We start from the raw sequence: 13,887 nt of genomic DNA, 5'->3' as shown, positions 1-13,887 counted from the left end.
TTGAAGTTCAGACTTTCAGCTTTCATTTGAGGGTATCCACATTAAAATTGGATGAAGGGTTTAGGAATTTCAGCTCCTTAACATGTGCCACCCTGTTTTAAAAGGGACCAAAAGTAATTGGACAGATTCAATAATTTTAAATAAAATATTCATTTTTAGTACTTGGTTGAATACCCTTTGTTGGCAATGACTGCCTGAAGTGTTGAACTCATGGACATCACCAGATGCTGTGTTTCCTCCTTTTTGATGCTCTGCCAGGCCTTCACTGCGGTGGTTTTCAGTTGCTGTTTGTTTGTGGGACTTTCTGTCTGAAGTTTAGTTTTTAACAAGTGAAATGCATGCTCAATTGGGTTGAGATCAGGTGACTGACTTGGCCATTCAAAAATATTCCACTTCTTTGCTTTAATAAACTCCTGGATTGCTTTGGCTTTATGTTTTGGGTCATTGTCCATCTGTAGTATGAAACTGCGATCAATCAGTTTGGCTGCATTTGGCTGGATCTGAGCACACAGTATGGCTCTGAATACCTCAGAATTCATTCGGCTGCTTCTGTCCTGTATCACATCATCAATAATCACCAGTGACCCAGTGCCACTGGCAGCCATGCATGCTCAAGCCATCACACTGCCTCCGCCGTGTTTTATAGATGATGTGGTATGCTTTGGATCATGAGCTGTACCACGCCTTTGCCATGCTTTTCTCTTTCCATCATTCTGGTAGAGGTTGATCTTGGCTTCATCTGTCCAAAGAATGTTCTTCCAGAACTGTGCTGGCTTTTTTAGATGCTTTTTAGCAAAGTCCAGTCTAGCCTTTTTATTCTTGATGCTTATGAGTGGCTGCACCGTGCAGTGAACCCTCTGTATTTACTTTCATGCAGTCTTCTCTTTATGGTAGATTTGGATATTGATACGCCGACCTCCTGGAGAGTGTTGTTCACTTGGTTGGCTGTTGTGAAGGGGTTTCTCTTCACCATGGAGATTATTCTGCGATCATCCACCACTGTTGTCTTCCGTGGGCGCCCAGGTCTTTTTGCATTGATGAGTTCACCAGTGCTTTCTTTCTTTCTCAGGATGTACCAGACTGTAGATTTTGCCACTCCTAATATTGTAGCAATTTCTCGGATGGGGTTTTTCTGTTTTCGCAGCTTAAGGATGGCTTGTTTCACCTGCATGGAGAGCAGGTGACAGCATGTTTACTTCACAGCAAAACCTTCCAAATGCAAGCACCACACCTCAAATCAACTCCAGGCCTTTTATCTGCTTAATTGAGAATGACATAGCGAAGGGATTGCCCACACCTGTCCATGAAATAGCCTTGGAGTCAATTGTCCAATTACTTTTGGTCCCTTTAAAAACAGGGTGGCACATGTTAAGGAGCTGAAACTCCTAAACCCTTCATCCAATTTTAATGTGGATACCCTCAAATGAAAGCTGAAAGTCTGATCTTCAACTGCATCTGAATTGTTTTGTTTAAAATTCATTGTGGTAATGTCTATAACCAAAATTAGAAAAATGTTGTCTCTGTCCAAATATATATGGACCTAACTGTATATGTTTTCTGTGTTACGTTATATATGAAATTATGTTTAATGTATGGTGCAGTGTGATGTGTGAAGCCAGTGTTTCACCACTACTTACACTTGGTTCCTCCTCCACTTGTATGTCTCCACCCGTCTCGGTCCCTTCTGACAGCTCCTCATCGGATTCTGATTCCTGTTTAAACATAATAAATGCATGTAGTGAAAAAAAAAGATGTAAATTAAAAAAAAAAAAAAGTTTACTTACCGATACGCGCTGTTGCTGTGGAGGAGGGCTGTCAGAAGAGGACATTTTGTTCCTGTTGGCTAAGGCCTGTGGCTGTGGTCCTGGTGGGTCTGTAAGTTAAAAGACACTTGCAATCTGCTCTACACATTGAAGTAGCAGATTTGGGGTCTTCAAAACTTACTTTTAAGAATTTCTGTATGCGGTCCAGGTGGCTGTGGTCCAGGTGGCTGTGGTCCAGGTGGCTGTGGTCCTGGTAGCTGTGGTCCTGGTAGCTGTGGTCCTGGTGGGTCTGTAAGTTAAAAGACACTTGCAATCTGCTCTACACATTGAAGTAGCAGATTTGGGGTCTTCAAAACTTACTTTTAAGAATTTCTGGATGCGGTCCTGGTAGCTGTGGTCCAGGTGGCTGTGGTCCTGGTAGCTGTGGTCCTGGTAGCTGTGGTCCTGGTGGGTCTGTAAGTTACAAGAAACTTGCAATCTGCTCTACACATTGAAGTAGCAGATTTGGGGTCTTCAAAACTTACTTTTAAGAATTTCTGGATGCGGTCCTGGTGGCTGTGGTCCAGGTGGCTGTGGTCCTGGTAGCTGTGGTCCTGGTGGGTCTGTAAGTTACAAGAAACTTGCAATCTGCTCTACACATTGAAGTAGCAGATTTGGGGTCTTCAAAACTTACTTTTAAGAATTTCTGGATGCGGTCCTGGTGGCTGTGGTCCAGGTGGCTGTGGTCCTGGTAGCTGTGGTCCTGGTAGCTGTGGTCCTGGTGGGTCTGTAAGTTAAAAGACACTTGCAATCTGCTCTACACATTGAAGTAGCAGATTTGGGGTCTTCAAAACTTACTTTTAAGAATTTCTGGATGCGGTCCTGGTGGCTGTGGTGCAGGTGGCTGTGGTCCTGGTAGCTGTGGTCCTGGTAGCTGTGGTCCTGGTGGGTCTGTAAGTTAAAAGACACTTGCAATCTGCTCTACACATTGAAGTAGCAGATTTGGGGTCTTCAAAACTTACTTTTAAGAATTTCTGGATGCGGTCCTGGTGGCTGTGGTCCAGGTGGCTGTGGTCCAGGTTGCTGTGGTCCTGGTAGCTGTGGTCCTGGTAGCTGTGGTCCTGGTGGGTCTGTAAGTTACAAGAAACTTGCAATCTGCTCTACACATTGAAGTAGCAGATTTGGGGTCTTCAAAACTTACATTTAAGAATTTCTGGATGCGGTCCTGGTGGCTGTGGTCCAGGTGGCTGTGGTCCAGGTTGCTGTGGTCCTGGTAGCTGTGGTCCTGGTAGCTGTGGTCCTGGTGGGTCTGTAAGTTACAAGAAACTTGCAATCTGCTCTACACATTGAAGTAGCAGATTTGGGGTCTTCAAGACTTACTTTTAAGAATTTCTGGATGCGGTCCTGGTGGCTACGGGCGGTCACTGTGGTCTCTACTCTATCTGCAATATAATAAGTATAATGGATTTATAGTTAGACCACCGCAGAAATAGGTAATGTTTACCAATAAACGCCCTGAAAAAATGTGATAAATAGGTGAACACCAAAACCCAAAAACAGGTGCACGTTATACCATTGATTTCCATGTCCAAAAAATAAAAATGTGAAACATGGAAAAATAAATTTAACACATTTTTGTTTTTTTAAAATAACCTCCTCCAAAAACATTCAAACGATAACCTTTAGTAAAAAATGAGCCCTCAAACAACTGTGTATTGCATGTGTAACCATTGGTACATACACCAGTTTTAAATTTACCTTTATGAAATTATATTACGGACAATTTTTTAATAAACAGTTTATTAATCATTTTTTTTTCTTATTTTTTTTTTTTTTTATAATCACAATGGAACAGAAATGCTCTTTATTTTAAATACAAGTACATCAACTGGGAATGGTTTCAACAGTTAATTAAAAAAATCAACACTTTTTAAAAAAAAAAACACACACATTCTAACCACAAGCTGCAGACCACTTGGCTTTGCAATAATACATCCAATTAAAAAAAAAAAAAAACCCACATGCTGCACAAACCACTATACTAAAGGTACCGTCACACTGAACGATATCGCTAGCAATCCGTGACGTTGCAGCGTCCTGGCTAGCGATATCGTTCATTTTGACACACAGCAGCGATCAGAATCCTGCTGTGATGTCGTTGGTCACTGCAGAAAGTCCAGCACTTTATTTCGTCACTGGACTTCCTGCAGACATCGCTGAATCGCCGTGTGTGACGCCGATTCAGCGATGTGTTCGCTGGTAACTAGGGTAAACATCGGGTTACTAAGCGCAGGGCCACGCTTAGTAACCCGATGTTTACCCTGGTTACCAGCGTAAAAGTAAAAAAAAAAAAAAAAAACCTTCATACTTACCTTCCGCTGTCTGTCCTCGGCGCTGTGCTTTCCTGCACTCACTGTGAGCACAGCGGCCGGAAAGCACAGCGGTGACGTCACCGCTCTGCTTTTACGACCGCTGTGCTCACAGCCAGAGCAGAGAAGCACAGCGCCGAGGACAGACAGCGGAAGGTAAGTATGAAGCGTTTGTTTTTTTAACTTTTAGGATGGTAACCAGGGTAAACATCGGGTTACTAAGTGCGGTCCTGTGCTTAACCCAATGTTTACCCTGGTTACCGGCATAGTTGGTCGCTGGAGAGCTGTCTGTGTGACAGCTCTCCAGCGACCAAACAGCGACGCTGCAGCGATCCGGATCGTTGTCGGTATCGCTGCAGCGTCGCTCAGTGTGACGGTACCTTTAGTAAATACATCAAAAATCAACATTAACCAATATAGCATTGACAAATGCACATGCAACCAACAAGACGCACACAAACATACCTGCAAGCAGAATCATAACGCAAGCATAACACATGAACAGGCGTAATATTGACGAAGGCATAATAAGGTGCAGGCACATGAACACATACATACAAAAGCACACAGCAGTACAAAAATACACACACACACACACACACACACACACGGCCATCAGTCCTCCGGCTGGAGCTTGATGTCTTCACAGTGGCAGGCCTCAGGGTGGATCTGGACTGTAGCAGGGCACTTGCTGTTGCAGGACGACGGCAGGCCTCAGGTTGGATTCAGGTTTTAAAAGCTCTTGCTGTAGTCAGTACGGCATACACAAATGCGCACACACACACACACACACACACACACAAAAATGGCAATATACTCACACTGTTGGAGTGTGTCTGGTCCTTGCTGCCAGGCTGGGGTCTTGGTGTCCGGCTGGGGTCTTGGTGTCCGGCTGGGGTCTTGCTGCCCGGCTGGGGTCTTGCTGCCAGGCTGGGGTCTTGCTGCCAGGCTGGGGTCTTGGTGTCCAGGCTGGGGTCTTGGTGTCCGGCTGGCTGGAGGCTTCTTCTTTCTTCTTGGCTTCTTGCTGGCATATGTGGGGTTGAAGGCCCAGACCAGGTTTATATAGATTTGGGGATGTCTGGCCAATTAGATAAAAAATCCTGTTTCTGAGCATGCTCAGTAGAAAAAAACGTATTGCAGCGCTGCATTGCGTCGTACGACGTGTCTCGACGCATCCGTCGCTCATAGACTTTCATTGTAGCAAAAGACGCATGCCGCAGGATGCGCCGAGACACGTTTTATTGTCGGAGCCAAAAAATGTTACAATCTACGTTTTTTCCAGACGACGTGTCGCCTAATTTCGACGCATCCGTCGAAAGACGTATACCGACGTATGCCAATTCGTTGCAATGCGTCGTCAATACAAGTCTATGGGGAAAAAACGCATCCAGCAAAATATTTTGCTGGATGCGTTTTTTCGGCAAAACGACTCATTTTAACGTATTGCAGTTAACGCTAGTGTGAAAGTAGCCTAAGAGAGGTCACCATTCTACTTTAATAAGCTTTTTACCAGTTGTTGTCATAGTATATTTATCCTAAACAGGCGGTTGTCCCCTTGAAATATTCCGTTTTTGTTTTAGGCGTCTCTAGTCATAAGCAGATCCATTTTTGTGGCTTTCAGCCATCATCAGTAACATGTAGGAGATTCATTGCAGGCCAGGTCCTCCAGAGGAAGAGATGCTGTCTTCAGCCCTCTCTTGGTACACGAGATCTCTGAATGAGGAACCTCAATCTCCTTATTCAGAGTTCCCAATTTAAAACGGAGTTTTATAAACCATAGAACCCATTGTGTTTACTGGGATCACAGTATTTGTGGCCTATCCTGTCTCATGAGGGCCATTTATGACCTATTTATGGAATATGCCATGCATATCTGATCTTATGCGAGGCCCACCTCTGGGACCTGGATCTGGCCCCAGAAGAGGGGTACCCCATCTCGTCTTCTGGCAGGTGACCGACCACAAGTGAGTGAATAGGTGATGGATCATGTGCGTGTCTCTTCATTCATTGCAAATGCTCTTGGCTGTATTCAAAACTTAACCCCTTCATGACCTTGGGATTTTCCGTTTTTTTCATGTTTTTTTTGCTCCCCTTCTTCCCAGAGCCATAACTTTTTTATTTTTCCATCAATATGGTCATATGAGGGCTTATTTTTTGCGAAACAAGTTGTACTTTTGAACGACATCATGGGTTTTAGCATGTCGGGTACTAGAAAACGGGGGAAAAAAATTCCAAGTGCGGTGAAATTGCAAAAAACGTGCAATCCCACACTTGTTTTTGTTTGGCTTTTTTGCTAGGCTCACTAAGTGCTAAAACTGAGCTGCCATTATGATTCTCCAGGTCATTACGAGTTCATAGACACCAAACATGTCTAGGTTCACATTTAGCTAAGTGGTGAAAAAAAATTCCAAACTTTGCTAAAAAAAAAAAAAAAGAATTGCACCATTTTCCGGTCTCCTTAGCGTCTCCATTTTTCATGATCTGGGGTCGGGTGAGGGCTTATTTTTTGCGTGCTGAGCTGGCTTTTTTAATGATATCATTTTGGTGCAGATATGTTCTTTTGATCGCCCGTTATTGCATTTTAATGCAATGTCGCGGCGACCAAAAAAACGTAATTCTGGCGTTTCAATTTTTTTCTCACTACGCCGTTTAGCGATCAGGTTAATCCTTTTTTTTATTGATGGATCGGGCGATTCAGAACGCGGCGATACCAAATATGTGTAGGTTTGATTTTTTTTTTTTATTGATTTATTTTGAATGGGGCGAAAGGGGGATGATTTAAACTTTTTTATTTTTTTCACATTTTTTTTTTACTTTTTTTTTTTTTTTTTTACTTTTGCCATTCTTCAATAGCCTCCGTGGGAGGCTAGAAGCTGGCACAACTCGATCGGCTGGTATGCTGTGAGCGCCGACCACAGGGGGGTGCTCACAGCAGGCCGGCATCAGTCACCATAGAGGTCTCAAGAACCTCTATGGTTACCTGTCTGATACATCGCTGACCCCCAATCATGTGACGGGGGTCGGCGATGCGCTCATTTCCAGCCGGATGCGCCGGTTAAATGCCGCTGTCAGCGTTTGACAGCAGCATTTAACTAGTTAATAGCGGCGGGTGAATCGCGATTTCACCCGCCGCTATTGCGGGCACATGTCAGCTGTTTTGAAGAGGGCTCACCGCCGGAGCCTTTCATCAAAGCACGGTATCTGACCTCGGACGTACTATCCCATCCGAGGTCAGAAAAAGGTTAAATAGCAATGAATAGAGAGCACCAGCCACTTCTCTGCTCACTGGTGCTTGGATGTCAGCCTCAACGCAGGATTGGGGATCCATGTTCTATACAGTCTCTTTCGAAAGTATTCGCCTCCTTAGCATTTTTCGTGTTTTGCTACCTCACAATAGCAGATTCATGTACAGAACATGCCTACAACTGTGAACATTTGGTTTTCTTTTTATTGTGAAACAAACAACAAATAGGACAAAAGAACTGGAAAACTTCAGGGTGCATAACTATTCACCTCCCTAAAGTCAGTACTTTGTAGAGCCTCCTTTTACAGTAATTAAAGCTGCAAGTCTCTTTGGATAAGTCTCTGAGCTTTCTACATCTTGCAACTGGGATTTTTGCCCATTCCTCAAGGCAAAACTCCTCCAGCTCGCTCAAGTTAGATGGTTTCCTCTAGTGAACAGCAATCTTCAAGTCTGACCACAGATTCTCACTTGGATTAAGGTCTGGGCTTTGACTAGGCCATTCCAAAACATTTACATGTCTTCCCCTTAATCCAGTTGAGTGTTGCTTTAGCAGTATGTTTTGGATCATTGTCTTGTCGGAAGGTGAACCTCTGTCCCGGTCTCAAATCACTGACAGACTGAAACAGGTTTTACTCAAAAATATTGCTGCATTTTGCACAATTCAGATTCCCTTTGACTTAGAGCATTTTTCCTGTATTTGCTGCCGAAAAGCATGATGCTGCCACCACCATGATTCACTGTGGGAATGGTGTTCTTGGGGTGATGAGCTGTGTTGGTTTGGTGCCAGACATAGCATTTACCTTAGAGGCCAAAAAGTTCAACTTTGGTCTTATCTGACCATACCACCTTCCTCCATACAAGGGAGTCTCCCACATGTCTCATGTCATGTCTCTCAAAACCAGTCTTAGAATTCTTGTGTGTAAGTAAAGGCTATCTTCTGACCTCTCTTCCATAAAGGCCACCTGTACGGAGTGAACTGCATATTGTGGTCATATGGACAAATACTCCAATCTCTGCTTGAGAACTCTACAGCTCCTTCAGGGTTATCTTTGGTCTCTGTGCTGCCTCTCTAATTAATGCCATCCTTGCCCAGGCAGATAGTTTTGGTGGGGGGCCATCTCTTGTCAGGTTTTGTTGTGGTACCATGTTCTTTCCATTTGATAGTGCTCCAGAAGATCATCAGAGATTGGGATATTTTTTCTCTCCGAACCCTGACTTATACTTCACAACAACTTTGTCCCTGACTTGTTTGGAGGTCTCCTTGTCTTTATGTTGTTTGGTTAGTGGTGCCTTGCACTTTATGTTGTTGCAGCCTCTTTGTTCTTTCAGAAAAGATGTGTATATACTGACAGGCCATGTGACCCTTAAATTGCGCACAGGTGGACTTCCTTTCACTAAGCACGGGACGTAGAAGTGAATTGCTTGCACCAGAATTTTTTAGGGGCTTCATAGCAAAAGTGGTGAATACATATGCACATAACAATTTTTGGTTATTTGAGCCTATAAATAAATTGATGCCTATATTTTGCTCACTTAACTTCATCAACTTAGACTATTTAGTTCTGATTCATCACACACAAATCTTATTACAAAATATTTAAACACAGCTTGTAATGTAACAAAATAGGGAGAAACCCAAGGGGGTAAATACTTTTGTAAGCCACTGTAGATATGGATCACAGAGGCATTTATGGCCATAAGTGTCTTGTGAGACAACCCCGTTACGGATAAGGATGAATATGGATATGATGATGAATGGGAAAAGTCCTTTAAAGCCCTAGTGAACATATATACTGTAAAAAGTAAATGATGGTTGGTTAGTGTAGATTACATAATTCGCTCAGTCAAAATTTTCCATTCTCTTTAGTGCTCACATGCCAGCGACCAGAAGTTCGGATTTGTCCCACTATTCTGTGCCTGAAAAGTTACATCCCGAAGACCTGGATCGTTCAGACTCCTCACTACAGGGTAAGGGAGCCTAAATTAGAATGGGCGCAGGGTACAAGGAACTAAATCGGAATTTGTTACCAGCAGCTTCAGCTGCACTGCTGTAATGTGTCCAGCTCCTCTGCCACAAAAATAAGTATGTGGACAAAAAGAATAATCTTATGGAGGATGCAGAAATCTGGAGGAGGATATTCCATATTTAGTTTATATACAATGTATTTAATAAGCTATGTGAACCTGCTGGAAGGACATGAAACATGTTGATGTGTAGTGATTAAAGAAACCTCTATGACAGCGGGATAACAAGAAATACGATATATTGGGGAATACATTAGATTTGAGAAAGCTAAACCAATCCCTCCGACCCTGGGCAAACTTAAATACTATGAAAAAGCCGGTACAGACTTTATACCCTGCACTTAAATGAGTATATGCGTGGCCAATGGCCATTCCTTTACCAAGGAAGTTTCCTTAGGTCTCCCGAACAATCCTTCCCTCCTTCCGAAGCATGTCCCATCTGCTTTAGATCAATCAAATGGAACAGTGGATGGAAGGGATTGCCGTCAGAACCTAGGACCCTTCCCTGGTGAGACAGCCAACGCTTGGGTATATATGCGTCATTGCAACTCATAATAGCTGTTGGCAGGTTGGATTCACAGACACCCCCTGAATCCGTGGTGCACAATCACCATATAGATAGATGCAGAGTACGGGGGCCTTATACTTCTGTAAATTTCTGCACATAACAAGCCGATCAGCGCTGTTTTAAAGGTCCTTTTACAAAGGCCGATGCAAACCGTAAGGGTATAAACAGTGATTAATAGGATTGTTTAGTCCCCGTACAGTTTGCATATTGTCGGCAGCCAACCCCTTATACCAGGAGATGTGCTTTCAGCAGAGATTTATTGTTCAGGCTGCAGAAAAGATGTGATCAGCGTTTACTCATCAGATTATTGCTGGTATATTTGCAAATGACCATCTTTTTTTTAGAATGCTTGTTCAGTCTATCATCAGGCCATGTAAAAGGGCACTAAGGAAAAACAACCCTTCAAGGGGCTTTTCCAGTCTCGGAAAACACCTGTTCCCTGGCAGCTGTTTGTTTAAAAAAAAAATGGCCTTTTCTCACCCTCCCCAGGTTCAGCACGTAGACAGTGTTACAGTCAATAACGTAGTTCAGTGCCATCAACTCAGACAGAGCCATGAATCTCAGTTATTGGCTGTGGTGCCGTCTTCATGATAGCAATGCTGCAGACAATTACAGACACGGGGATCAGTGGCAGATACTCAGAGCCGGACCCGGGCAGGGTGGGTAAAGCACTGTTTGTTTGAAACTGCAAGTGGAGGAGAAGAGTTTTCCATAACCTGAAGACCTATTCAAGCTGTCACAGCAGAGAAAGTAAATCAATATTACCCATTTATGGCTAAAGTTGAGTGGAGCTTAACTGCTTCCATTGATGGACTCATTTAGATCTGTGCTTTTGGCTTTCACTAAGGGTACAAATTTCTATGCTTGCATCATGAATCGCATACTGACCAGTGCACGATGCAGAAATCTATTGTTTTTAATAATATTTATATAATAAACTTTAACAAAAAAACACATTTCAAGCTTTATACTTCATTACATAATGTTTTGCCCATTTTCTGGCTTTAGGGTAGTTTTAATCTGCCATGATGTAATGGGTCAATGTGTTGCTATGGATGAGTACGTGTTGTACTACTCCCCTGGGACCAGCAGAGGGCGCCTGCTGTCAGTACAGTTTGATGATATGCAAGACAAGTAGTCCATTCCAGCATCATCTCTCATGCTTTATAGCAATGACCACAAAGATCTCTTTCAGCACAGGGGAATGTTTTCATAATCTAATGTCCCAGAGGAGACTACACACAACAGTAAGACAATCACATAAACCACAAGAAAATCCGCATCATCTGTGTGTAATAAACTCCTCATTGTTTGAGATCCATTCAGGCGTCTTAGTAAACAATGTATTACATGGCAACATAATGTAATCCATTGTGTCCAAGCAGATAAGATAATAGGTTGGACCGGCCTCAACCACAAGGTTATGGACGTAATCATATAATTTACAAAACAGACTTTGCTGTATATGTAATCTGCTCATGTGCTCTTCAATAAGGTAGTGTGGTATCATAGGCAAACAATAATTTACTGACAAGTTTTAACCTCCTGGAATTTTCTGAATAAATAAATAGAATCTGATTTTTATATACCGTCATGGCCAAAAGCGTTGGCACCCTTGAAATTGTTCCAGAAAATGAAGTATTTCTCCCAGACAATTATTGCAATTACACCTGTTTGTTATACACAGGTTTATTTCCTTTGTGTGTATTGGAACAACACAAAAAATGAGAATAAAAGGCAAATTGGACATCATTTCACACAAAACCCCAAAATTGTGACTGATAAAATTATTAGCACCTTTCCAAAGTTGTGGTTAAACAACTTTGTTTAAAGCATGTGATGCTCTTTCAAACTCACCTGTGGCAAGCAACACGTGTGGGCAATATGAAAATAACACCTTAAACCAGATATAAAGGGAATAGGTTGACTTATCTTTGCATTGTGTGTCTGTGTGTGCCACAGTAAGCACTGAGAACAGAAAGAGGAGATGAGAACTTTTGGAGTACCAAAATTGTCGAACAGAGATATTGATGTTCCTGTGTCCATGATGCGCAACATAATTAAAAAATGTACAACTCATGGAACTGTAGGAAATCTCCCTGAATGTGGACAGCAGAGAAAATTTGGTGAAAGAAACAATGCAGGATAGTCCTGATGGTGGGTAAGCAGCCCCAATCAAGTTCCACAGAAATTCAAGGTGTCCTGCAGGCTCATAGTACATCAGTGTCAGCGCAAACTATCCGTCAACATTTGAATGAAATGAACCACCATGGCAGGAGACCCAGGAGGACCCCACCGCTGACATGGAGACATAAAAAGCTATACTGCAGTTTGCCAAAATGTATGTGAATAAGCTAAAATCCATCTGGGAAAGTGTTTTGTTGATAGATAAGACCACGTTAAAGCTTTTTGGTGAAGCACATCATTCTACTGTTAACCGAAAACTGAATGAGGCCTACAAAAAAAAGGACACAGTACCTACAGTCAAATATGGTGGAGGTTCAAAGATGTTTTGGGGTTGATTTGCTGCCTCTGGCAATGAGTGCCTTGACTGTGGGCAAAGCATCATGAAATATGAAGATTTTCAAAAGATTTTGGGCTGCAATGTAGTGCCCACTGTCAGAAGGCTGGGTTTGCATCCTAGGTCATTGGTCTTCCAGCAGGAAACTGGCCCCAAACATACTTCAAGAAGCACCCAGTAATGGATGGAAACAAAGCGCTGGAGAGTTCTGAAGTGGCCAGGAATGAGTCCGGATCTAAATCCCATTGACCATCTGTAGAGAGATCTTAAAATTACTGTTGGGAGAAGGCGCCTTCAAATATGAGAGAGCTGGAGCAGTTTGTAAAAGAAGAGTGGTCCAAAATTCCCTTTGAGAGGTGTAACAAGCTTATTGGTGATTATAAGAAGCAATTGATTGCAGTTATTTATTTCAAAGGGTGTGCAACCAAATATTAAGTTGAGGGTGCCAACAATTTTGTCTTGACCATCTTTGGGGTTTTGTGTGAAATTATGTCCCGTTTACCTTTTTTAGTCATTTTTTGTGTTGTTCCAATTCACACAAAGGGAATAAATGTGTGTAACAAAACGTGTAATTACAATAATTTTCTGGAAAAAATACTTCCTTTTCTGGAACACTTTCAAGAGTGCCAACACTTTTGGCCACGACTGTAAATTAAAAAAAAAAAACAACAAAGCTTACATGTCCAGTAATCATCCATTTGAAATGGATCCCGCAGCAATCCGTTATCTTAGCAGGACAAAAAAGTTGTGCAGTTAGCACTTTTTTGTCCGGCTAAAAAAAACTGATTGCAACTGGATGGAAAACTAAAGGTACCGTCACATTAAGTGACGCTGCAGCGATATAGATAACGATGCCGATCGCTGCAGCGTCGCTGTGTGGACGATGGAGAGCTGTCACACAGACAGCTCTCCAGCGACCAACGATTCCGAAGTCCCCAGGTAACCAGGGTAAACATCGGGTTACTAAGCGCAGGGCCGCGCTTAGTAACCCGATGTTTACCCTGGTTACTATTGTAAATGTAAAAAAAAACAAACACTACATACTCACATTCCGGTGTCTGTCGCGTCCCCCGGCGTCAGCTTCCCTGCACTGTGTAAGTGCCGGCCGTAAAGCAGAGCGGTGACGTCACCGCTGTGCTCTGCTTTACGGCCGGCCGGTGCTGACACAGTTTGTTTTTTTTATACATTTAGAATGGTAACCAGGGTAAACATCGGGTTACTAAGAGCGGCCCTGCGCTTAGTAACCCGATGTTTACCCTGGTTACCTGGGGACTTCGGAATCGTTGGTCGCTGGAGAGCTGTCTGTGCCCTTCTAGCTCCGACCAGCAATGTCACAGCAGGATCCTGTGTGTCAAACACAACGAGATCGCTATCCAGGACGCTGCAACGTCACGGATCGCTATCGTTATCGTTCTAAA

General features: G+C 43.0%; 1 protein-coding gene across 5 annotated transcripts in view; it reads left to right on the top strand.

The window, feature by feature from the left end:
* The window catches only part of OFD1 (OFD1 centriole and centriolar satellite protein), a 143,080-nt gene that overhangs the window by 117,328 nt on the left and 11,865 nt on the right, over positions 1 to 13,887 (top strand). For all 5 annotated transcript variants that reach the window (XM_069757724.1, XM_069757725.1, XM_069757727.1 and 2 more), the window contains exon 18: positions 9,223 to 9,323. In XM_069757724.1, coding sequence (XP_069613825.1) covers positions 9,223 to 9,323 — 101 coding nt within the window. The remainder of the gene's footprint in view (positions 1 to 9,222; positions 9,324 to 13,887) is intronic.

Source organism: Ranitomeya imitator, chromosome 3 (genome assembly GCF_032444005.1).
Source record: "Ranitomeya imitator isolate aRanImi1 chromosome 3, aRanImi1.pri, whole genome shotgun sequence".
Lineage (NCBI taxonomy): Eukaryota > Metazoa > Chordata > Amphibia > Anura > Dendrobatidae > Ranitomeya > Ranitomeya imitator.
The sequence above is the reverse complement of the archived record's forward strand: the minus strand, read 5'-3'. Positions and strand labels throughout refer to the sequence as shown.